We start from the raw sequence: 23,919 nt of genomic DNA, 5'->3' as shown, positions 1-23,919 counted from the left end.
TTGAATCCCCTGAGCCTAGAACAGGGCCTGACACATAATAAACAATTCAATGAATGAATAAATGGTGGTCATTACCCCTTTCCTTTAGCTGAGTCCATTGCCATTCCAAAAGCAAAGCAAAGTTCTCTATCCAGTGTGGCATTTACCCATGCATAAATAGATGGCTAGAAATTAGTAAACAGCTAACTGAAAACAAGGCAAGAAAGGGTATCTTCCTCTATTTGATTGAGCTGATGAAAATTGAAATATACCAAGATAAAATACTTATTTTACTCATTCACTCAATAAACCTTTTGAACACCTATTATGTACAAAAGATTGGGCTAGTTGCTGGTCATGGCAACTTTAATAAGATGCATAAGAAGAGAGAGTTCATGTATTTGAAAATCACCTAATTTAATCAGCCCAGTAAGCTACTTATGAATTTAATCTGTTGCCTTAAGGCAGCTATGACTTTAGTGCTATTAAAATGCAATATAAACCCAGTGTCAAGCGATTCTGTGTAAGGAAACCTAAGTCAAAGAATCCTTTGTAGTAGAGAAATTTGATTTGGACTTTAAAGATTAAATGGAGGTTTTCAGGGTAGGGAAAGGTGAAAGGACATTCAGGAACACAACTAGTATGAGTAAAGGCCCAGAAGGGTCCTGGTCCTCTGAGTGTGTTGTGATGCGGGGGGGGCGGGGGGGGAGGGCAGGAGAGGGGAGGGGAGGAATCAGCCAATGACCTTCAAGACTGAACTAGCACAGGTGGGAGTGGCAGGAACAGAAAGGTCAACTGGAACCGTGAAGGACCATAAAGGCTTCAGACTTCAAATTGCAACTTTTGGGGGTGTATATGCGATCAGATCTGTATTTTAGAAGGTTCATCATGACTGTAGAAGAGAGAAGTATTGTAGAAGAGAGGAGAGGGGGGTGCTTTGGAAAGCGAGAACAGAAATCCTTTCTGGTAGTCTAGGCACTAAAGCAAAGAGGCCTGAGTAAGGGAAGTCTAGTAGTAAGATTCAAAGAGAGAGATGGATTTATGGGAAATTCAATCAGTAGCATTGTTAAACCAAACACAATTATGGAAATGACTAATTATATTGACAAAGAATAGAAATACAAAGAGGAGGGAGAACCAAGATGGCGGCATAGGTTAACGCCAGAGTTTGCTGCTTTGAACAACTACTTCAAAAGTGAAACTAAAAGACAGAACGGACATCACCCAGAACCACAGGAACGCTGGCTGAGTGGAAGTCCTACAACTAGGAGGAAAGAGAAACGCATACGGACACTCAGAGGAGGCGCAGTGCTGAGGTCAAATTCTGAGGTGCGGAGTGCGCAGAGCGGGCTGGCGGCGGAGGGCGCGGTTGGCGTTTTCAATCGGGAGGGAGTCGCAGACTCTGAGCTCCAAATACAGGCGAGTCTTTAGGGACCCAGACTCAAATGGGAGAAGCGGGACTGTCTGGCTTCGGTCAGAGCAAGTGCAGCTTTCTCTCCCAGCTTTGCAGCGGGTGCTGGGACTCAGAGAGGCAGAGCCCCTGGGGACAGGACTGAGAGCCGCCATAACTGCTCTCTCCAGCCCACCCTGTTGATCCTGTTCGACCCGCCCTGCCCAAGCCCTGCACAGAGGCATTTGCCGGATAGCCTCAGGCAAAGGCTAGATTAGCACCTCCCTAGAGGACAGAAGTTCTCTCACTGCTGACACAGCTGATTCTCATAGCCACTTGGCCTGGAGGTCAAACCCTCCCTGGTATTAGCTACAACAATCAAGGTTTAACTATAAGACTGCGAACAAAGACCACTAGGGGGTGCACCAAGGAAGCATAACAAAATGCGGAGACAAAGAAACAGGACAAAATTGTCAATGGAAGATATAGAGTTCAGAACCACACTTTTAAGGTCTCTCAAGAACTGTTTAGAAGCCGCCGATAAACTTAATGAGATCTACAAGAAAACTAATGAGACCCTTGATGTTATATTGGGGAACCAACTAGAAATTAAACATACACTGACTGAAATAAAGAATATTAAACAGACTCCCGACAGCAGACCAGAGGAGCGCAAGAATCAAGTCAATGATTTGAAATGCGAGGAAACAAAAAACACCCAACTGGAAAAGCAAAATGAAAAAAGAATCCAAAAATGCGAGGATAGTGTAAGGAGCCTCTGGGACAGCTTCAAGCGCACCAACATCAGAATTATAGGGGTACCAGAAGATGAGAGAGAGCAAGATATTGAAAACCTATTTGAAGAAATAATGACAGAAAACTTCCCCCACCTGGTGAAAGAAATGGACTTACAGGTCCAAGAAGTGTGGAGAACCCCAAACAAAAGGAACCAAAGAGGACCACACCAAGACACATCATAATTAAAATGCCAAGAGCAAAAGATAAAGAGAGAATCTTAAAAACAGCAAGAGAAAGAAACTCAGTTACCTACAAGGGAATACCCATACGACTGTCAGCTGATTTCTCAACAGAAACTTTGCAGGCCAGAAGGGAGTGGCAAGAAATATTCAAAGTGATGAATACCAAGAGCCTACAACCAAGATTACTTTATCCAGCAAAGCTATCATTCAGAATGGAAGGTCAGATAAAGAGCTTCACAGATAAGGAAAAGCTAAAGGAGTTCATCACCACCAAACCAGGATTATATGAAATGCTGAAAGGTATCCTTTAAGAAGAGGAAGAGGAAGAAAAAGGTAAAGATACAAATTATGAACAACAAATATGCATCTATCAACAAGTGAATCTAAGAATCAAGTGAATAAATAATCTGATGAACAGAATGAACTGGTGATTATAATAGAATCAGGGACATAGAAAGGGAATGGACTGACTATTCTTGGGGGGGAAAGGGGTGTGGGAGATGCCGGAAGAGACTGGACAAAAATCGTGCATCTATGGATGAGGACAGTGGGTGGGGAGTGAGGGCGGAGGGTGGGGCGGGAACTGGGAGGAGGGGAGATATGGGGGGGGGAAAGAGGAACAAATGTAATAATCTGAACAATAAAGATTTAATTAAAAAAAATAAAAAAATAAAAAAAGAAATACAAAGAAAAGAACCAGACTTCAATTTGGGGGATGTTGAAATTGAGGTGTCTGCATGATACCTAGGCTCATAGAACAACTGGGTACTTCAATGTTTGAATGGATGTGCGTCAAAGTTAGAGTTACTATCTGAGTTATCAGATGGACAAAATAAAGTAGTGAGTCTTCTATAAACTCTTGTGTGTACATATAAAGGAAGAAATACGTAGAGAACATCAGCATGCCCCTGGACATTGGTGTTTCTATAACTTTATTTATCAAGAATCACACCCAGGTAGCTAATTATAGGTTGTAACTTAAGAGGCTTATTTTTCTTACATGGATTTGGGAGTCTGATTCTTCCTTTACCTTGGGTACAGTGATGACAACAATAATTGGACACTCAGATAATAATTATGTATTGATTGCTTACTGTGACCAGGCATTGGAATGGGTCCTTTCCATGAATTAACTCATTTAACCCTCATTTTATGAGGTAGGTACTATTATTGTTCTCTCCCATTTTACAGAAGAGAAAACAGCCACAGAGAACATAAGGAGCCTGCCCAGGTCACCCAGCTAGCTAATCAGTGGTGGAAGTGGGATTTACACCCTGGCACCCTGGCTCCTGGACAAACTTTCGCCTCTCAGACACATCTTATAGCCTATTTCTTTTATATGTTGATTTCAGAGAGGAAGGAAGAAGGAGGGAGAGATAGGAACATCAATGATAGAGAGAGAATCATTGATTGGCTGCCTCCTGCACGCCCCACACTAGGGATGGAGCCCACAACCTGGGCATGTGCCCTGACCGGGAATTGAACCATGACCTCCTTGTTCATAAGTCAGCGCTCAACCACTGAGCTACGCCAGCTGAGCCATCCTATAGCCCATTTCTGATGTCAATTAGACACTGCGGCATCAGGCATGCCCCTGTACCCCTATGTGCAGTATATTTTGGGGTGACATGTTCTTAGCTTTTTTAGTTCTTTTAACCACTTGAGTCTTCGGACAGATGGGCTGCAAGGACCTCCGTGAGCAGATATGAAGCTGGGATAATGTCTCTTTTAAAGCCAAAACAAACAAGCCACTGGGGCATGTGCACAGTAGACAAAATCAATGTAGGTGCTGCTAAAATGTCCACGCTGCAGTGGCCAGGGGGATAGAATCGGCACTTCCTTTCACCTGGGCTTTTCTCTGGGATTGCTGCTATCTCTGTGGTTTATAAAAATCTGATAGCCAGTGTCTGCTAATCTCTACCAATTTCTGACACCACTGGGTATCTGCTTTGCCTCTACTTTTACCTACCATTTCCCCCAATCCCTCATTTACTGTATCCTGGGGCCAGGCTTCAGAAGAACAAATCACAAAACCATCACATCTGGTCTCTGGCCACCTTGCAGGCACAGCCAGCCAAGCGGACTTTCTGTTACTACCTCCCCCATTGTGTTTGTCCTCCATTGTCAGCCTCACTGGCTGCAGGCTCAGGAGCTCTTTCTTCTCAGGACCGGGAGCTGAGACAGGAGTGTCACAGACATTCTGCTCATTGTTCAGAAGCTGCGTCTCTCATCAGCTGCCCCTCAGGCCATACCTAACAAGGCCAATCTTCTCTCTGCCAGACAGGCTTCAAAAACACGGAGACAGCTATTCTACCCAGTGGGTCTAGTTAGAGTTGAGAAGTCCCACCTTTTCAGCTATTTCTCCTGTGGCATGGTTTTGAGTGGATTGATAGCCCTTCCTGTGTTTCCAAAGATACTTGCTGCAATTCCCCTCTACTTCCTGTGGCACTACTTCTACCACAGGTAGGACTATTTTTAAATGTATCATTATATAACATTTTCTGCATTTATGGTTTATATACAGATCAATATACATCTTTGCAGGACATTTATCCTGTTGACAAATACTTTGGTTTCTATGTTGCATTCAAATTCTTAAATTCCTTAACCCATATCACCAAATCAGGGTGATATCAGTGCACAAAGCAGCAACAAAATAACTACATGTTAATCATATCAGTTATAACAGGAAAAAGTAAGATGATATCAATATGTAAGTCTAAGATTGAATGACATTAATGTTACCAGGGAGATGAGACCTCGGTTCTTGTCTTCTCGAGGGAAAGATTTCAATCAAGAGACAAAGTGTAGAAAAGCAAGCAAGAATTTATTGACCGCAGCAAAAAATATACTTAGGAGAGTGATACAAGGAAGGGCATAGAATAAACAACAGGAGAGCCCAGGCTGGGCTGCCTTGGCTCACTGGGAAGTCAGAGAAAAGGGGGCCTTGGAGACAGGTCCAGGGGTGAGCCCAGAATAAGCTGCCACTGCCCATTGCTCCCCTGGTCCCTTAGAGGATGGGGGACACGTGCCTGTGGGGGATGGGTAGGGGAAAGGGAATGGTATGGGTGTACTCTTGGAAGGAGAGCATGCTGGGACTTACATTTTCAGGGGTTTTAAAAGCTGGGCATTTAGGGGAGGTCGTAGGGGTGGATCAATATAATATTCATCAGCTTTATACTGATGTACCAAAATGAAATTTATTCTCTTAATTTTTCTGTCCTTGGATGTGTTGGCAAATGGCACTTCATTGGGTTTCTGTTATCCCCTGAGTCGGTGACTTAAGCTCTTCACCCTCTGGTTGGGGACAAGTGCAAACCATTTACTCTTAAGTGTCTTTGGGTTAGGAAAGGTAGGATTTACTAGGTGGCTGCAAACTGCTGTTTAACTATCTGTCTTAGTTTCCCTATCCACTTGTCCTGGAATTTTCCTAGCTTCTTGCTATTCTATAACAATTAACATTGTCTCTTTTTTTGCAACCTTATTGTCTTCTCCTCAAACTTCCAGCCTCATTTGTCACTCTTGTGCAAACAACACAAATTATTTCATACTAGAGGCCCGATGCACAAAAATTTGTGCACTCGGGGGGGGGGTGGGGGGGAGCCCTCAGCCCAGCTTATGCCCTCTTGCAGTCTGGGACCCCTCGGAGGATGTCCACCTGCTAGCTTAGGCCTGCTCCCTGGGGGATCGGGCCCAAGCTGGCAGTCAGAAATCCCTCTGGCAGCCCGGCAGCCCTCAGGGGATGTCCACTTACCCACAGGGAGCAGACCTAAGCTGCAGTCGGACATCCTTAGTGCTGCTGAGGTGGCGGGTGAGGCTCCTGCCACCACCACTGTGCTGGCAGCCATCAGCCTGGCTTGTGGCTGAGCAGAGCTCCCCATGTGGGAGTGCACTGACCACCAGGGGACAGCTCTTGCATTGAGCATCTGCCCCCTGGTGGTCAGTGTGTGTCATAGTGACCAGTCATTCCCAATCATTCTGCTGTTAGGGTCAGTTTGTATATTACCCTTTTATTATATAGGATAGAGGCCTGGTGCATGGGTGGGGGCTGGCTGGTTTGCCCTGAAGGGTGTCCCGGATCAGGGTGGGGGTCCTGCTTGGGTACCTTGCCAGCCTGTGTGAGGGGCTGATGGCTGTTTGCAGGCTGGTCAAGCCCCCCCCTCCCCCACAGTGGGGACCCTCACCTCATGGAGGTTTGGCCAGCCTGGGTGAGGGGCTGATGGCTGTTTTTATGCTGGCCACACCCCCTTTAGGGTGGGGGGTCCCCACTGGGGTGCCTGGCCATTCTGGGTGAGGGGCTGAGGGCCGTTTTCAGGCTGGCCAAGCACCCCAGCGACAGAAGCTCCCAGCCTCTCCTTTTTATCTTTCTTTTTTTATTCTGGGATTTATTTACCTTCTATAATTGAAACTTTGTAGCCTTGAGTGGGGCTCAGAGCCAGCCAGGGCGGGCAAGAAGCTTGGCTTCCTCCATCGCCAAGGGCAACCCAAGCCTCCTGCTCGCTCCAGCTCCATGGCCATGGCTGGCTGAAAGCAGATATCTGGGGTTTATTTATCTTCTATAATTGAAACTTTGTTGCCTTCAGTGGAGCTCAGAGCCGTCCGCGGCAGGCAGGAAGCTTGGCTTCCTCCATCACTGGACAACCAAGCCTCCTGCTCACTCCAGCTCCGTGGCTGCCGGCCGCCATCTTGGTTGGGTTAATTTGCATATACTCACTCTGATTGGCTGGTGGGCATGGCTTAAGGCGTAGCAAAGGTATGGTCAATTTGCATGTTTATCTTTTATTAGTGTAGATACCAAATTAACCTAGAAGGGTAGGGGTGGGTGGGTTAAGAACAGCATAAAGTGAAGTGCCAACAGCATAGGCTATATCAGAGGAGGTAAGATTCCAAGGCTCTAAGCAAATTTAAACAGTTAATAATAATTTAAAAAAATAAAACTTATTTTTCCAAGAATGCCTTTGTGTTCTTATCTCAGCGTTTTCTGACTGTAAGTTCCCTGCCCCACACACTTACTCCCCCAGATAAACGAAAACCGCTGGACTGCCTTTGGAGGAGAGTTACTCTTTCTTGGCACTTCATCCCTGCTTGTTATTGGGCCGCCTCACCTCTAAGTTCACTTGGGCGGTTCCCTGAAGACCAGCGTGTTCTTTCTCTTCGCTGGAGCACTGCTCTCTTGCCCAGGCATCTTCAGAACCTGAAGCCTGGCTGCTGAGAGATTCTCTATAGCCACCTGCTGTGATTCTGACCTTTGCCATCAGCAGTCTTCAGCGAACATCTCTCAAAAGATGCCCAGTAGTTTTGCTCTTTTATTATCATTTTCAATCTGAACCATTTTTTTAAACAAAATTTTTTAAAAAATATATTTTTATTGATTTCAGAGAGGAAAGGAGAGGAAGAGAAAGAAATAGAAACATCAATGAGAGAGAATCATTGATCAGCTGCCTCCTGCACACCCCCTACTGGGGGCTGAGCCTGCAACCCAGGCATGTGCTCTTGACCGGAACGGAACCTGGGACCCTTCAGACCACAGGCTGATGTGCTATCCATTGAGCAAAACCAGCCAGGGCACAAAACAAAACTCTTATAGAGAAACCCAAAATATTAACAATATAAAATTGAGGAGCAGATTTGAATGTCAGGGGCTAAAGCCCTTATTTGACTCCTCCCCTGACCAATAGCGCTCCATGAATGAGACCTTGACGACATTCTTTGAAGAGGGAGGTCTTATCAAGCATAATGTCTGCTTTTCTTTCTTCTTTCTTTCTTCTTTCCTTCCTTCACCGCCCACCCCCCTTTTCTTTCTTTCTTTTTTTTTTCTTTATCCATAAAGCTCCACTTTTACATCAGAACTAAAATTTACTTTCCAGCTTATTCTGAGGACATTTTCTCTTGTCTTTCTCTTTGCTAATGGACACTTTTTCTTTGACATTTTACAAAAAACTGATTTTACTGAATTCAAAACATTTTCCTGTTCTATTTTAATTTTTCAATAAGTGTTTACTGAACACTTATTATGTTCCTGGTACTAGAGACTCAAACAAAAATCCCTGCCCTCATAGAGTTCCCCTTTGGGTGGGGCAAAGTAGATAGTGAGCACAATAAATAGGTAAATAATTGATTAGAAATTTATAGCTAGTAGAGAGAAAAGTAAATTAGGGAGTTGACTATGGAGTGGTGTGGGGTGGGGGGGTGGGGAGCGGTGTTTTTAAATTGTGCACATGGAAGGATTTGAGCAGTGGCAAAACGCAGGGGAGCAGCATTCCAGGTGGGAGGTGCTTGGGGCAGAGGCCCCAGATGGCAGCACATTTGCCGTGTTGGAGGAGAAGCAAAGAAGGCGGAGTGGATGGAGAGGTGTGGACGAAGCTGAAAGTAGGAGATGAATTCAGAAATGGAGAAAAACCAGTCTGGCAGGGCCCGATAAACCATGACAAGGACCGTGGCTCTTGCTGAGTGAGAACGGAGTCACTGGTGAGTTATGGTGATGACACACTCTAGTTTATGCTTCTCAAGGATCATTTGTCAGCAGGATACAAAGAGACTGTAGTAGGGCAACGGTGGAAGCAGGGAGCCAGGTGAGAGGCTATTACATGAGAAAATCCTGCCTCTTCAGTTTATCTCAACTGATCCAGGATGGATTCTCAGTGTTTCCCAGGCCCTGGGTTAAGTGCTAGGGAGATGATGGTTGACAAGTGTCAAAAGATTTTTTTTTTATTAGTCTCTTTCCTCACAGACATTCTACTAGGTTATAGACCTGTATAAATTAAGCAACTCTCTAACGCATTTATTCTGTTCCTACTTCTTTTTTAAAAAAAGTATAATTTTATTAATTTCAGAGAGGAAAGGAGAGGGAGAGATAGAAACATCAATGATGAGAGAGATCATTGGTCAACTGCCTCCTTGCACACTCCCTACTGGGGATCAAGCCCACAATCCCTGCATGTGCCCTGACCGGGAATCAAATCGTGACCTCCTGGTTCATAGGCCGATGCTCAACCACTGAGCCACGCCAGCTGGGCTGTGTTCCTGCTTTTAAGGAAGAATGGACACTTATATTTTTCTATCCTTATTTTAATTAAGAAATCTTCAAACATATTCAATTAAAAAATCTGCCCTCCTGTTTTGGGCAATCCAATTTCCTGATATCTGACTATGGTGGCTTAATGAGATTGCCCAAGATTATCTGCTCTAGCAGTTTAGATAATATTGTTCCAGTAAAAAGCAAGAAACCCAGTTGCCTAACATGTGATTTATAAGGTGAGTAATCTTATCGAGTTAGAAAAGTGTATCAACTTTCTACTTTGGAAGGAGGTGTGGTGTAGTGGAACTATTGCACGAGATAAAGTCATTGGACTGAGGTTTGCAGCTTCATCAATTACTCATTTTATGACATAATGTACATACGTAATCCTTAGCCTCTGATACCCTGAGCACTAGCCTCTGTCAAATGGACGTGGGGAGAGTTCTCCCCCTGTCTTTCTGTGGAAGTTGTGCTGTGGAAGAAAATGAGCTGCAACAATCAGTGTGAGCTGTGCTTTCTAAACGTGCTCAGTGCAAGAATGCTTTCCCCCTCCCCTCCCCCTGAGCCAGATGTGGCCAAACCTCTGAGTGCAATCATTTTTGGAACCTCCTAACTTCTCCCGGATTCTGTGTCCAAGTTAACTTTCCTTAAACGCTTATTATATGTAGGACTCCAGAGAGTTCCCCAATTTGATTGTGACAGCAAGGAGTGGGCCTACCTAGGTTTCGATTTTTGCTAGTAAGGAGGTGGAATGGGTCCCTGAAGAGGTGGGCCAGCTTGTGCTGGCCACGCTCCCAAGATCTTTGAAAGTCCAGGAAGACCCCTGGGAAAGACTGAAACTGTTACCAGATTCTGCAGAGATCCTCAAACTGCCTTCACAGTCCCATCCTCCTAACCACCATTCGCCTTGATGGGGAACATGTATATGTGCAGGTGATAGGGCTGCACCAGGAGGGGGAGGTCGTTAACTGTGCACCGGCACCAGGAACATGCCCCGGCGAGCAGAAGCATTACCGTCCAGGCCATGGATTTTTAACAATAGTTACTGTGTGTTACATAGAAAACAGCAGTTTGATTCATAATTGCTTATCTCTGTTTTTATTGGCCTTTAGGTTCCTACAAGTCAAAAAACCCTAATTAATAATCTAACAAATGTTTACTAGGCACCCCTGGTGAACCTAGAATCGTGCAGTACCAAAGGTGATACCAGGATTTCTGAGATGCTGGTCTATGAGTGATTAACTAATAATAAAGGTCTTTGTCAGGCATAAGAATGAAGGACGAACAAACTATGAAAATATTGCACTGTGCCATTTTATAAAAAAACAAATGTATTTGCTAGTAAGATTCATAAAGTCCTATAAGTACCGATTCATGTAATTGAAACTATAGTGGCTATTAAAAGTCTGCTCAGAGGAAGTTGGATGTCATTAAAATGCAAGTGTGTTTTAAAATAACACCAAACAATATATTCACATAAGGAAGGCTTAGCATATATTCCTTATGGGCTTAATTGTATCCCTCCTCAAATCTGTATGCTGAAGTCCTAACCCCAAGTACTTCTGACAGTCTTTGGAGATAGAGCCTTTAGAGCAGCGGTTCTCAACCTGTGGGTCGCGACCATCGGAAAATACATATAGCATATCAGATATTTACATTATGATTCATAATAGTAGCAAAATCACAGTTATGAAGTAGCAACAAAAATAATTGTATGGTTGGGGGTCACCACAACATGAGGAACTGTATTAAAGGGTCGCGGCATTAGGAAGGTTGAGAACCACTGCTTTAGAGAGTGATTGCACTAAAATGAGGCTGTTAGGGTGGGCCCACTTCCGCCTGACTGGAGTCCTAGTAAAATGATAAAATTTGCCCACACAGAAAGGCACCGGGGCGGTGTGCGCACAGATGGATGACGTGTGAGGAGACAGCATGAAGGCAGCCATCTATCTGGAAGCCAAGGAGAGAGACCTCAGGAGAAACCCATCCTGCTGGCACCGTGGTCTTGGACTTCCATTCTCCAGAACTGTGTGTAAACTCATTTCTGTCATTTAAGCAACCAGACTATGGTACTTTGTTATAACATGACTTGCGAACTAATATAATCTATAACATTTTATTTAACTATTTTTAATTTTAGAGGATGTTTATTAAAGCTGGAGACAATGAAATAAGGATGGGCTAGGGAAATGAGCCTAGGCTGGTCTGCTCCAACTCACTTAGAAGTCAGAGAAAAGGGCGCCTTGGGGACAGGTTCAGGGGGTTTACCTGGGGTCAGTTGCCACTGCCCAGTGCTGTCCTGTTTGCAAGCCTCTTAGGGTCTCTTAGAATTAAGGAGATCCATGCTGTGGGGAAAGAGGGGGTGGGGGATGTGCAGGCGTATTCCAGGGGGAGAGAGCGTGTGTTGGGACCTTTATTTTGAGGGGTTTTCAATCTATCATATTTTATTTTATTTTTTAAATGTATTTTTATTGATTTAAGAGAGGAAGGGAGAGGGAGAGAGAGGTAGAAACATCCATGATGAGAGAGAATCATGGATCAGCTGCCTCCTGCATACCCCACACTGGAGATCGAGCCCACAACCCAAACATGTGCCCTGACTGGGAATCAAACTGTCACCTCCTGGTTCATAGGTCGACACTCAACCACTGCGCTACGTCGGCTAGGCAATCTATCACATTTTAGAGGGTGTCTATGCTTATTCTGCTCACTAAAAACATAGATATGGCCAGGAATATATCAATAGGTAGAGAGAAAATGTAATTAAACAATGTCTTGATTACTTATTTAAAAAATAGCTACCTGGAACAGTAAAGATTATTAACTGCAACCCCCCAAGTTCACAAAGAGCTTTTCCCAGCAAAATTGAGCATGTGCCCAGTGTCACTCAGCAAGCAAACGGCACGTCAGGTTCAACGTTGCTTCTCTGCTCCTCTAAACTGCCCTGCAGCGTTATTCCCGTTTGTATGAGGGCACACTCTGATTACTTCAGAGTTGTGTTTACTTTATGCCCATCCTTTGGAATAATTTTCACTGAAACAACAACAAAAGAAGCAGCTTCCAGAAGGGCTTTGTCTATTTATACCGTAAGGCAGCGTGGCACAAAAGTCCGATGATAGGATGGATTTTCACCTACAAAAATTTGCTTACATTATTAAATTAAGGGACTTTTTTACTTGTTGCAGAAGCAAACACAGCTGAACCCACTTTTCTTGTACCCTCTGCCTTCCTTCCTTACAAAGTGAAGACTGTGAGCCTTTGTTTGAAACAATTACTTAAATATATGTGTGTGTGGGTGGAGGATCTGCAAATCAAATCACATAGTTCAGCTAAATATAGTCTTTGTCAGGCGGAATAATTTGTGAGCAAGTAAAAATTAAGTAGAATCCACTGTGGACCATAACATGGAAATAATGTCCATTGTATAGCAATCCAGACTGGCCCAATGATGTATTATTTGTACAAAATTTAATCTTTTTTTTTTTCATTTACACTTGATATTCAATATTATATTAGTTTCAGGGGTGCAGAATACTGGTTAGACATTTGCATAATTAACAAAGTGATCCCTGGATAAGTTTAGTACCTACCTGGTACCACACATAGTTATTATAATATTATTGACTATATTCCCTAGGCTGTATTTACATCCCTGTGACTGTTTTATAGCTGCCAATCTTTACTTCTAAATCCCTTAACCTTTTTCACCTAGTTCCTCGATTGGCAACCGTTTGTCCAGTCTCTGTATCTATGAATCTATTTCTGTTTAGTTTGGTCATTTATTTTGTTTTGCAGATTCCTCATATAAGTGAAATCATATGGTATTTGATTTCTCTGTCTGACTTCACTTAGCACAGTACCCTCTTGGTCCACCCATGTTGTCATAAATGGTAAGATTTCATTCTTTTTATGGCCAAGTAATATCCCATTGTATATATGCACCACCGCTTTTTTATCCACTTGTCTAGTGATGGGTATTTGGGTTGCTTTCATATCTTGGCTATCTATAATAATAAAAGCATGATATGCTAATTAGACCAAATGTCCTTCCAGATGACCTTCTGGACAAAGCCAGGAAGCTGGGGTCCTGGGTGCCAGAGGGAAGCCGGCATCCAGGGAAAGGAAGGCCTACTCTTGCACAAATTTCGTGCATCAGGCCTCTAGTTGTAAATAATGCTGCAATGAACATAGGGTGCATATATCTTTTTGAATTAGTGTTTTGAGTTTTGTTTTTTTACTATATTCCCAGAAGTGGAATTGTTGGATCATAGTGCAGTCCCATTATTATGTTTTTGAGGAAGCTCCACTCTGTTTTCCACAGTGGCTATACCAATCTGCATTTCCACCAATAGTGGGCGAGGGTTCCCTTTTCTCCACATCTTCACCTGAATATCTATTCAGCTTCTCTGCTCAATGGACAAAAGACATATGAAAAGATGCTCAAGATCACTAATCATCAGAGAAATGCAAACTAAAATCACCAATGAGATATCACCTCACACCCGTCAGAATGGCTATCATCAATAAACCAACAAACAAGTGTTGGGAACGATGTTCTCTGTATCTATGAATCTGTTTCTATTTTCTTCATTAGATTCCAAATTTAAGTGAAATCATATGGAGCTTGTCTTATTTTAAGAAGGCTAAAAGGCTAATTCCAATGTAACCCTGATGTTTGGGGGGCTAGCAATCTGAATCTGTGCCAGTAACCTAATATACATTCTTGATAAGCTATAATTAAGTCACTGCCCCTTTCTCCACAATTTGGTCTTGCAAGACCTGCTACCTAAATACTCCCATTTTCCAGAGGCCATAAACCATGAACAATATACAACCCCTGGAGGGGGTTATCAGCGCTGGCATCAGGCCAGGCCAGGCCCTTGGATATGGTCTCAAGACCCCCATCCCAACACACGTGGGCTTTTTGCAAAGCCCACAAAAGGTCCAGAACTCCCATCCATATTGGGGGGGCAAAGAAACCAAAGGGGATAAAAGGAGAGCTTCCACCACATTGGTTTGCTCAGACTTTGGAGGCAACTCCTCTGAGACTGCCGGTGTAAATAAAGCTGTGTAACTCCATTTCTGTAAGCAACACTTGGGTTTCTTTGGTCTTCTACAACAACTTTACTTAATATAATACTCTCCAGGTCCATCCATGCTGTCCCAAAAAGTAAGATTTTCTTCTCTTTTATGGGCAAGTAATATTGATTCCATTGTTTAAATGTACCACAGCTTTTTTTTTTTTTTTTAATCCACTCATCTACTGAGGGGCACAACTGTCAGAGGGAAGAGGGCTTGGTAGGCTGGGTGAAAAAAGTGTAGGGATTAAGGAAAGAAAAATAAAATTTATAGGTACAGACAAAAGTATGGTGATCACCAGAGGGAAAGTGGGGTTGGGGAGGGAGAAAAGGAGGGGGGGGGAAGCACCATTAAGAGGACGAGAAGAGCAAGGGTGGACAAATCATTTGGAATGTATAGTCAGGGTGGTAAAGAGTGCCGGAAGCCGGTCCATCCTTGCTGCTTGACACAGTCACTGCAGGAAAGAAACATCTGCACAGCATATGTTTCAAGGGACCTGGCGTATATGGCATACTGTTCTTAATATGTTTGCTCCCCTTAGCGCTATGTGTTTTAACCAAGGTCACCTCTCCGAGAAAGGTTGTTTCCCCAGGTAGGGATTTTTCCCTGGAGTTAGGGAGGGGATAAAACCCCTTAACTAAGTGCCAGGCAGGTAGTTAATCACTTTAACTACAAACAATCACGCTTAAGCTACATAATCTTTACTCCCTGGAATGGCGATAAGAAACCCTAATCTTTGCAATAGAAATTGACAGGATTAAAATCAACTGGTATAAATACAGATGTAACAAGACAATAACCACCAGAACTTGGCTGGAGATCCTGGCTAGAGATCCTGGCTAGGCTGCTGATCAACTGAACGCTGTCTCCGTGTTATTCCTTCTTTGCCGACTCTGTCCTCACCTTTGGGAGCCCCTGGACCTGCTGGGGTTGGACCCCAGCATTTGCCAATGCTTAGCCGGTGCCTACAGCGGAGGGGGAGGAGGAGGAAGGCCGAGGCCTTCGAAGGCTGAGCAGCCCAGCCGCCGTCCCCTCCCGCAGCCCAAACCCGTCCTCGCCCAGACCCGCGCCCCTCGAGCCACAGCGATGGAGCCAGCCGCTGCGCCGCCCTCCTGCCCCTGCCCCGCGCCGCTGCTCAGGGGCCTCTGTCCACTGGGCGAATTCCTGCCGCCGCCGGAGTGCCCGGTGTTCGAGCCCAGCTGGGAGGAGTTCGCTGACCCGTTTGCCTTCATCCACAAGATCCGTCCCATCGCCGAGCAGACCGGCATCTGCAAGGTGCGGCCGCCGCCGGATTGGCAGCCACCGTTTGCATGTGATGTCGACAAGCTTCACTTCACGCCCCGGATCCAGAGGCTGAACGAGTTGGAGGCTCAAACCCGTGTGAAACTGAATTTCCTGGACCAGATTGAGAAGTACTGGGAGCTGCAGGGAAGTACTCTGAAGATCCCGCATGTGCAGAGGAAGGTCCTGGACTTGTTTCAGCTCAACAAGTTAGTTGCAGAAGAAGGTGGATTTGCAGTTGTTTGCAAGGATAGAAAATGGACCAAAATCGCCACCAAGATGGGGTTTGCTCCTGGCAAAGCCGTGGGCTGCCACATCAGAGGGCATTACCAGCGAATCCTCCACCCCTACAACCTGTTCTTGTCTGGAGACAGTTTGAGGTGTCCGCAGAAGCCAAACCTGGCCACAGACAGGAAGGACAAGGAGTACAAGCCCCATGATATTCCCCAGAGGCAGTCTGTGCAGCCCGTGGAAACCTGCCCCCCAGCCAGGCGAGCAAAGCGCATGCGAGCAGAGGCCATGAATATTAAAATAGAACCAGAAGAGACAACAGAAGCCAGAACTCACAATCTGAGACGTCGAATGGGTTGTCCAACTCCAAAATATGAAAACGAGAAAGACATGAAAAGCAGCATCAAGCAAGAACCCATTGAGAAGAAAGAGCACCTTCTAGAAAGTGAGAGGGAGAAACCCAGGAGTCGACCTAAGAAAACCACCAGTGCTGTGCACCGGTACGTCTGCCTCTTGTGTGGCAGCGGCAGCGACAAGGACCAACTGCACGACGTGCCCAAGGGAGACTGGCAGTGTCCTAAGTGCGTGGCCCAGGAGTGTAGTAAGCCACAAGAAGCATTTGGCTTTGAGCAAGCAGCCAGAGACTATACCCTCCGTACTTTTGGGGAAATGGCAGATGCGTTCAAGTCTGACTACTTCAACATGCCAGTCCAAATGGTTCCCACCGAACTGGTTGAGAAGGAATTTTGGCGGCTGGTCAGCACGATTGAAGAAGACGTCACCGTCGAGTACGGAGCCGATATTGCTTCCAAGGAGTTTGGCAGTGGCTTCCCTGTCCGCGACAGGAATGTCAAACTCTCCCCTGAGGAGGAGGAATACCTGGACAGCGGCTGGAACTTGAACAACATGCCGGTGATGGAGCAGTCGGTCCTGTCCCACATCACAGCCGACATCTGCGGCATGAAGCTGCCCTGGCTGTACGTGGGCATGTGCTTCTCCTCCTTCTGCTGGCACATCGAGGACCACTGGAGCTACTCCATCAACTACCTGCACTGGGGTGAGCCCAAAACCTGGTACGGCGTCCCCGGGTACGCGGCCGAACAGCTGGAGAGCGTCATGAAGAGGCTGGCGCCGGAGCTCTTCGTGTCCCAGCCGGACCTGCTGCACCAGCTGGTGACCATCATGAACCCCAACACCCTGATGACGCATGAAGTGCCTGTGTACCGGACGAACCAGTGCGCCGGGGAGTTTGTGATCACGTTCCCGAGGGCCTACCACTGCGGCTTCAACCAAGGCTTTAACTTCGCCGAGGCTGCCAACTTCTGCACGGTGGACTGGCTGCCGCTGGGCCGCCAGTGCGTGGAGCACTACCGCCTGCTGCACCGCTACTGTGTGTTCTCCCACGACGAGATGATCTGCCGCATGGCCACCAAGGCCGGCGTGCTGGACGTGGTCATGGCTTCAACCGTCCAGAAGGATATGGCCGTCATGATCGAGGACGAGAGAGCTCTCCGAGAGAACGTCCGCAAACTGGGAGTAATTGATTCGGAAAGAATGGATTTTGAGCTGTTGCCGGACGATGAGCGTCAGTGCATAAAGTGCAAGACAACGTGCTTCATGTCGGCCGTGTCCTGTGCCTGCAAGCCCGGCCTGCTGGTGTGCCTGCACCACGTACCCGAGCTGTGCTCCTGTCCTCCTGGCAAATACAAGCTGCGATACAGATACACTTTGGACGACCTCTACCCGATGATGAATGCCCTGAAGCTGCGAGCAGAGTCGTACAATGAATGGGCCGTGACTGTGAACGAAGCTCTGCAGGCGAAGACCAGCCAGAAGAGAAGCCTCCCCAGCTTGAAGGCTTTGATTGAAGAGTCAGAGATGAAGAAATTCCCAGACAACGACCTCCTGCGCCACCTCCGCCTGGTTACGCAGGACGCGGAGAAGTGTGCCTCTGTCGCTCAGCAGCTGCTCAACGGGAAAAGGCAGACCAGGCTCCGATCTGGGGGAGGAAAGTCCCCGAACCAGCTGACGGTGAGCGAGCTCCGGCAGTTCGTGACGCAGCTGTACACGCTCCCCTGCGCCCTCCGCCAGGCGCCGCTGCTGAAGGACCTTCTGAGTCGCGTGGAAGATTTCCAGCAGCAGAGCCAGAGGCTGCTCTCCGAGGAGGCGCCCCGTGCGGCCGAGCTGCAGGAGCTGCTGGACGTCAGCCTTGAGTTTGACGTGTACCTCCCGCAGCTCACGGAGGTGCGCGTCCGCCTGGGGCAGGCCCGTTGGCTGGAGGAGGTGCAGCAGGCGTGCCTGGACCCCAGCTCCCTCACCTTAGATGATATGAGGCGCCTCATAGACCTGGGGGCGGACCTGGCCCCATACGCAGCCGTGGAGAAAACCATGGCCAGGCTCCAGGAGCTGCTCACGGTGTCTGAGCACTGGGACGACAAGGCCAGGAGCCTGCTCAGAGCCAGGCCCCGGCAGTCGCTGACCAGCCTGGCCACAGCCGTGAAGGAGATGGAGGAGATCCCCGCCTACCTGCCCAGCGGGGCGGTTCTGAAGGACTCGGTGCAGAGAGCCAGGGACTGGCTGCAGGATGTGGAGGCCCTGCAGGCTGGAGGGCGTGTGCCCGTGTTGGACACGCTGGTGGAGCTGGTCACGCGAGGCCGCCGCATCCCCGTGCACCTGAGCTCCCTGCCACGGCTGGAGTCCCTCGTAGCTGAGGTCCAGGCCTGGAAGGAATGTGCTGCCAACACATTCTTGATGGAGAACTCCCCATACTCCCTCCTGGAGGTGCTGTGTCCTCGCTGTGACATCGGCCTTTTGGGATCAAAGCAGAAGCAGAGGAAGTTCAAGGAGCCTTTGCCCAACGGGAAGAAGCGGAGCAGCCGGCTGGAGAGCCTGAGCGACCTGGAGCGAGCCCTGGCCGAGAGCAAGGAGACAGCCGCAGCTATGGCGGCCCTGGGGGAAGCTCGCCTCCGGGAGATGGAGGCCCTGCAGTCCCTCCGCCTGGCCAAGGAGGGGAAGCTGCTGGCGCTAGGCCAGGAGGCGGAGACGAAGGTCTGCCTGTGCCAGAAGGCCCCGGCCGCCCCGATGGTGCAGTGCGAGCTCTGCCGGGACGCCTTCCACGCGGGCTGCGTGGCGATGCCCGGCACCTCGCCAGGCCCCCGCATCTGGCTGTGTCCCTTCTGCCTGCGCTCAAAGAAGCCTCCCCTGGAGAAGATCCTGCCACTGCTGGCCTCCCTGCAGCGCCTCCGAGTGCGCCTGCCCGAGGGCGACGCCCTGCGCTACATGATAGAGAGGGCGGTGCGCTGGCAGCACAGAGCCCAGCAGCTGCTGGCGTCCAGGAGCCCCACGCCCTTGCAGGCGCGCACAGGCCCCAGGATATCCCACAGCAGTTGGCCAGCCACGGCGGGACCGGCGTCAGAGACCAGCAAGGCGCCTCAGCCTTCCGGCATCGCGTCCTCCGAGCCCAGCGACCAGGACAGCAGGAGCTCGTCTCTGCACGCTCCCTTCTCGGTGGGATGGAGCTGCATTCCCCTCCACGGTGTGAGCACAGAAGTGAGCGAGCTGCTGATGGAGGCGCAGCTGTTCCAGGTAGCCCTTCCTGAAATCCAGGAGCTTTACCAGACATTGCTCACGAAGCCCAGCCCTGCCCAGCAGACGGGCCGCAGCTCCCCAGGCAGACCCAGCCGCAAGAAGAGAGACTGCTGCCGCGCTAAGCGAGAGAGAAGCAGCAGCCTGGAGAGGAAGCTGAAGCACCGCCCGGAGAGAGATGGCCTCGCCAGCGAGCGCAGGGGCCGGGTTCGGAAAGTGTGGGCCCCCGGGAGGAAGAGGATCAGACTGGGCCCCGCCCAGGACACGGACACTTTCCAGTTAGAGAGCGAGCGCAGCTACGCGCCCGTCTGCTCAGGGGACACCCACTCCCTGCCCTCAGACACCTCCTCCTTGGAGCAGGAGAACTCTGAGGACGAAGACGCCATCTGCCCGGCTGGGAGCTGCCTGCAGCCGGACGGAGACGAGGTGGACTGGGTCCAGTGTGATGGCAGCTGCAACCAGTGGTTCCATCAGGTCTGTGTTGGTGTCTCCCCAGAGATGGCAGCGAAGGAGGACTACATCTGTGCACGCTGCGCGGTGACAGCCACACCGAGCTGGAAATAAGCCCGCCCCTTGTGTCATTCAGGAATCACCTGGAGGGACTTTGCTGCCATTCCTCAGCAAAGCCACAGGACTGGGTCAGACCAGCCTGTACTGGGTGCTATTTCTATTCTGAATGGATCATTTTCCAGAACTCTTTGGGGGGGGGGAAAAAAACAAAATAAAAAAAACAAAAAACAAAACAAAACAACAACTAAAAACATTACTGAAAAAAAATGTTTTTACAAATTCAGGGAAAACCAATTGGATACAGGAGCAGATGTTTCCTGCATAGCAGGGAAGGATTAGCCCTCTTCATGGCCCACGCACACCACCTTCACTTCCCTAGTAGGACTAAGCAAGGCATGTAATGTAAAAAAGAGTTCTCAGATTTTAACTTGGGCTGATGAAGATGAACATTCAGGAACATTCTGTCCCTATGTAATTACGACTATCCCCTTTACATCATGGGGAAGAGAGATATCTTGTCTCAAATGGGAGTTCTATTATATAGCCCCAGTGATAGAGTAACATCACAGATGCTAGACATGGGATTTAATCCAGAAAAGGGATTAGGAAAACAAAGTAATACCTCACACATCTCGACAGGATTTATAATTGGAGCCATTGCCCTTAGGACTGCTGATCCCATAGTCTGGAAATCATCACAACCAGTATGGGTTGAGCAATGGCCCTTAACATCTGAGAAAATATCAGCAGCCCGACAATTAATTGATCAGCAATTAGCAGAGGGACATATAGAGCCATCAAATAGTCCCTGGAACACACCCATATTTGTAATAAGAAAGAAATCAGGCAAGTGGAGACTTTTTGCAAGATCTTAGAGCAGCCGTGGGCAAACTACGGCCTGCGGGCCTCATCCGGCCCGTTTGAAATGAATAAAACTAAAAAAAAAAAAAAAGACCGTACTCTTTTATGTAATGATGTTTACTTTGAATTTATATTAGTTCACACAAACACTCCATCCATGCTTTTGTTCCGGCCCTCCAGTCCAGTTTAAGAACCCATTGTGGCCCTCGAGTCAAAAAGTTTGCCCACCCCTGTCTTAGAGCCATAAATGCCACCATGGAAGATATGGGCTCCTTATAACCTGGATTGCCCTCCCCTGTGGCAATTCCACAGGAGTATTGTGTTGTTGTTATTGACTTACAGGATTGTTTTTTCACTATACCTCTTCACCTGGCTGATTGTCAAAGATTTGCATTCAGCATACCATCAGAAAACTTTAAGCAGCCTTATCAGAGATATCAATTGAAGGCTCCCACAAGGGATGAAAAATAGTCTTACATTATGTCAAAAGTTTGTAGATCAGGCATTGCAAGTTATTAGAAAGAAATTTTCAGATCTATATCTTATTCATTATATGGATGATATTTTACTACCTTATAAAGATCGGGCTATTTTACAGGAAATTCTTACTCAGACCGTCCTTGCTTTAGGAGAACATGGTCTAAAAATAGCCCCAGAAAAGATTCAGACTGAACCTTCTTTTTCCTACTTAGACAGAATATTACATACCTCTACTATCACCCATCAGCCTTTACAATTAAGAAAAGATCATTTAAAAACATTAAATGATTATCAGAAACTATTAGGTGATATCAACTGGGTCAGGTCATATCTAAAAATAACCACTCTTGACTTAAAACCTCTATTTTACATTTTAAAGGGAGATTCTAACCCTAAGTCTCCCCAACAATTAACTGTAGAAGGAGAAAAGGCTATAGCAAAAATAGAACGGGCCATCAATAAACAGCAACTACAGTATCTAGATTATTCCAAATCTTGGGCCTTAATTATTCTAGCCACTAAATATACTCCTACAGGATGCTTATGGCAAGAAGTGCCATTAGAATGGATACATTTACTTGTCACTCCTAGGAAGATTGTACCATCCTATCCCTCCCTAGTGGCCACTCTCATTATCAAAGATAGACAACGCAGTATCGAACTCTTTGGAAGAGAAGTTACTGAGATAATAATACCTTATAAAAGAGAACAATTAGTCACACTATTACAATTTGAAGAAGAGTGGCAAATAGCTATAGGTAACTTCCCAGGACAAATTTTACATCATTTGCCAAGATAACCTATATTGCAATTTCTCTCCCTACATCCGTTTATATTTCCTATTAAATGTTCAAAAGAGCCATTATCACCTCCTGCCTCCTTAGTATTCACAGATGGTTCCTCTAATGGCAGGGCAGTAACAATCATTGACTCAATAACCCATGTTCAACAACCCTAGAGACGTCAGCCCAGAGAACAGAGCTTTTGGCAGTCATTTATGCTTTTGAACAATTGCAACAGGTTCCCTTTAACTTGTACACTGACTTTCAATATATAGTTAAATTATTTCCTCATATTGAGACCGCCTCTCTCCCACAAGGAAGAACAGCCATTTTCTCTTTGTTAACTCAGCTACAAACTTACATTCATAAACGAGAAAAGGCTTTCTATATTGGACATATTAGAGCTCATTCCTGCCTACCAGGGCCCTTAAGCGAAGGAAATTATCAGGCGGATTTACTAACTCACCCAGTAGTTTGTACAGATCTAGAAGAAACCCGGCCGTCTCATGCCATTCACCATCAAAATGCTTCTGCTCTCTGTCTATATTATCGCATATCTAGAGAAGCTGCTCAAAGTATTGTATGTGACTGCGGCCATTGTCCTACTCATTTTCCTAGCCCTGCTACTGGAGTTAATCCAAGAGGACTTAGACCCTGTGACTTATGGCAGATGGATATTACTCATGTCCCATCTTTTGGTAAACTTTGCTATGTGCATGTTTGTATTGATACCTTTTCTCATGTTATCCTTGCTTCTGGACGTACAGGAGAAGCCTTTAAAGATGTAAGTCAACATTTATTCCAATGTTTTTCCTACCTAGGAATACCAAGGGCACTTAAAACAGACAATGGGCCTGCCTATACCTCTAGAGCTTTTAAAAACTAAACTCTACATTCGGCATCGCACATACTACAGGAATACCCTACAATCCTCAAGGCCAAGCAATAGTAAAAAGGGCTCACCAAACTTTAAAAACACAAATTAAAAAATTACAAGAAAATGAGTTTAAATATTCCTCTCTTCATCATGTTCTACAACATACTCTATTTGTAATTAAATGTAGATTCTGAGGGAAATTCCCCGATGTACAGACATTGGAACCCTGATCTAACTAAACCTAAAGCCCTCGTCAAAAGGAGAGACTTGCTTACAGGAGCCTGGAAGGGACCTGATGTACTTTTAACCTGGGGGAGAGGATATGCTTGTATATTTCCACAGGACGCAGACTTACCTGTGTGGATTCCAGACCATCTAGTCCGACCTTATGTCTCACCGCCCTCCGTCTCTGCCTCACCCTAGCACACCTGACCAGTGCCCGTCTGCGGCAGATGTGCAGTCCTGAGCTGGAACAACCTGTCCATTGGGAGGATCACATGTGCCTCCTTTTTGTCTGTCCATATGTCCTAGCTTTGCCCCACATCTCCTTTCCTTTTTATTTATTTTTTTAATCTGACTACTTGTATGCTGGTTCTTTGGCCTTTCTCCTTCTCTCCTGAACACAGCCTTTTCTAGAATCTCCCTACTCTACTGTTCCAGGAAGAGCATCTCCCTTTTCTGCCATGACTAGGGGGTGCCTGGTATATGCCCCATACGTGGAGTTGTCTTGTGCCAAGAGCCTGACATCCTGGGCTGAGAAAGCCCTGTCCCAGGACTCTGCTTTGTCCAGTATTGGCCCCTCTTGCCCTTGTGTCAAGAGGGACCCCCTTCTCACAGTCCATTTGCCCACAGCTGTTGCCTGGGCT

General features: G+C 46.8%; 1 protein-coding gene across 1 annotated transcript; it reads left to right on the top strand.

Moving 5' to 3' along the window:
* The first annotated feature begins 15,516 nt into the window (after nucleotides 1–15,516).
* On the top strand, nucleotides 15,517–20,245 carry LOC132230032 (lysine-specific demethylase 5B-like). Its single transcript, XM_059686856.1, has one exon. The coding sequence runs from the start codon at nucleotides 15,533–15,535 to the stop codon at nucleotides 20,105–20,107; it is 4,575 nt and encodes a 1,524-aa protein (XP_059542839.1). The 5' UTR covers nucleotides 15,517–15,532; the 3' UTR covers nucleotides 20,108–20,245.
* Nucleotides 20,246–23,919: the final 3,674 nt, after the last annotated feature.

Source organism: Myotis daubentonii, chromosome 3 (genome assembly GCF_963259705.1).
Source record: "Myotis daubentonii chromosome 3, mMyoDau2.1, whole genome shotgun sequence".
Lineage (NCBI taxonomy): Eukaryota > Metazoa > Chordata > Mammalia > Chiroptera > Vespertilionidae > Myotis > Myotis daubentonii.
Note: the sequence above shows the minus strand (reverse complement) of the source record. Positions and strands in the feature narration are given on the sequence as shown.

What these genes read in the sequence shown, in the direction of transcription:
- LOC132230032 (XM_059686856.1), top strand. Translation starts at nt 15,533, where the DNA reads ATGGAGCCAGCCGCTGCGCCGCCCTCCTGCCCCTGCCCCGCGCCGCTG.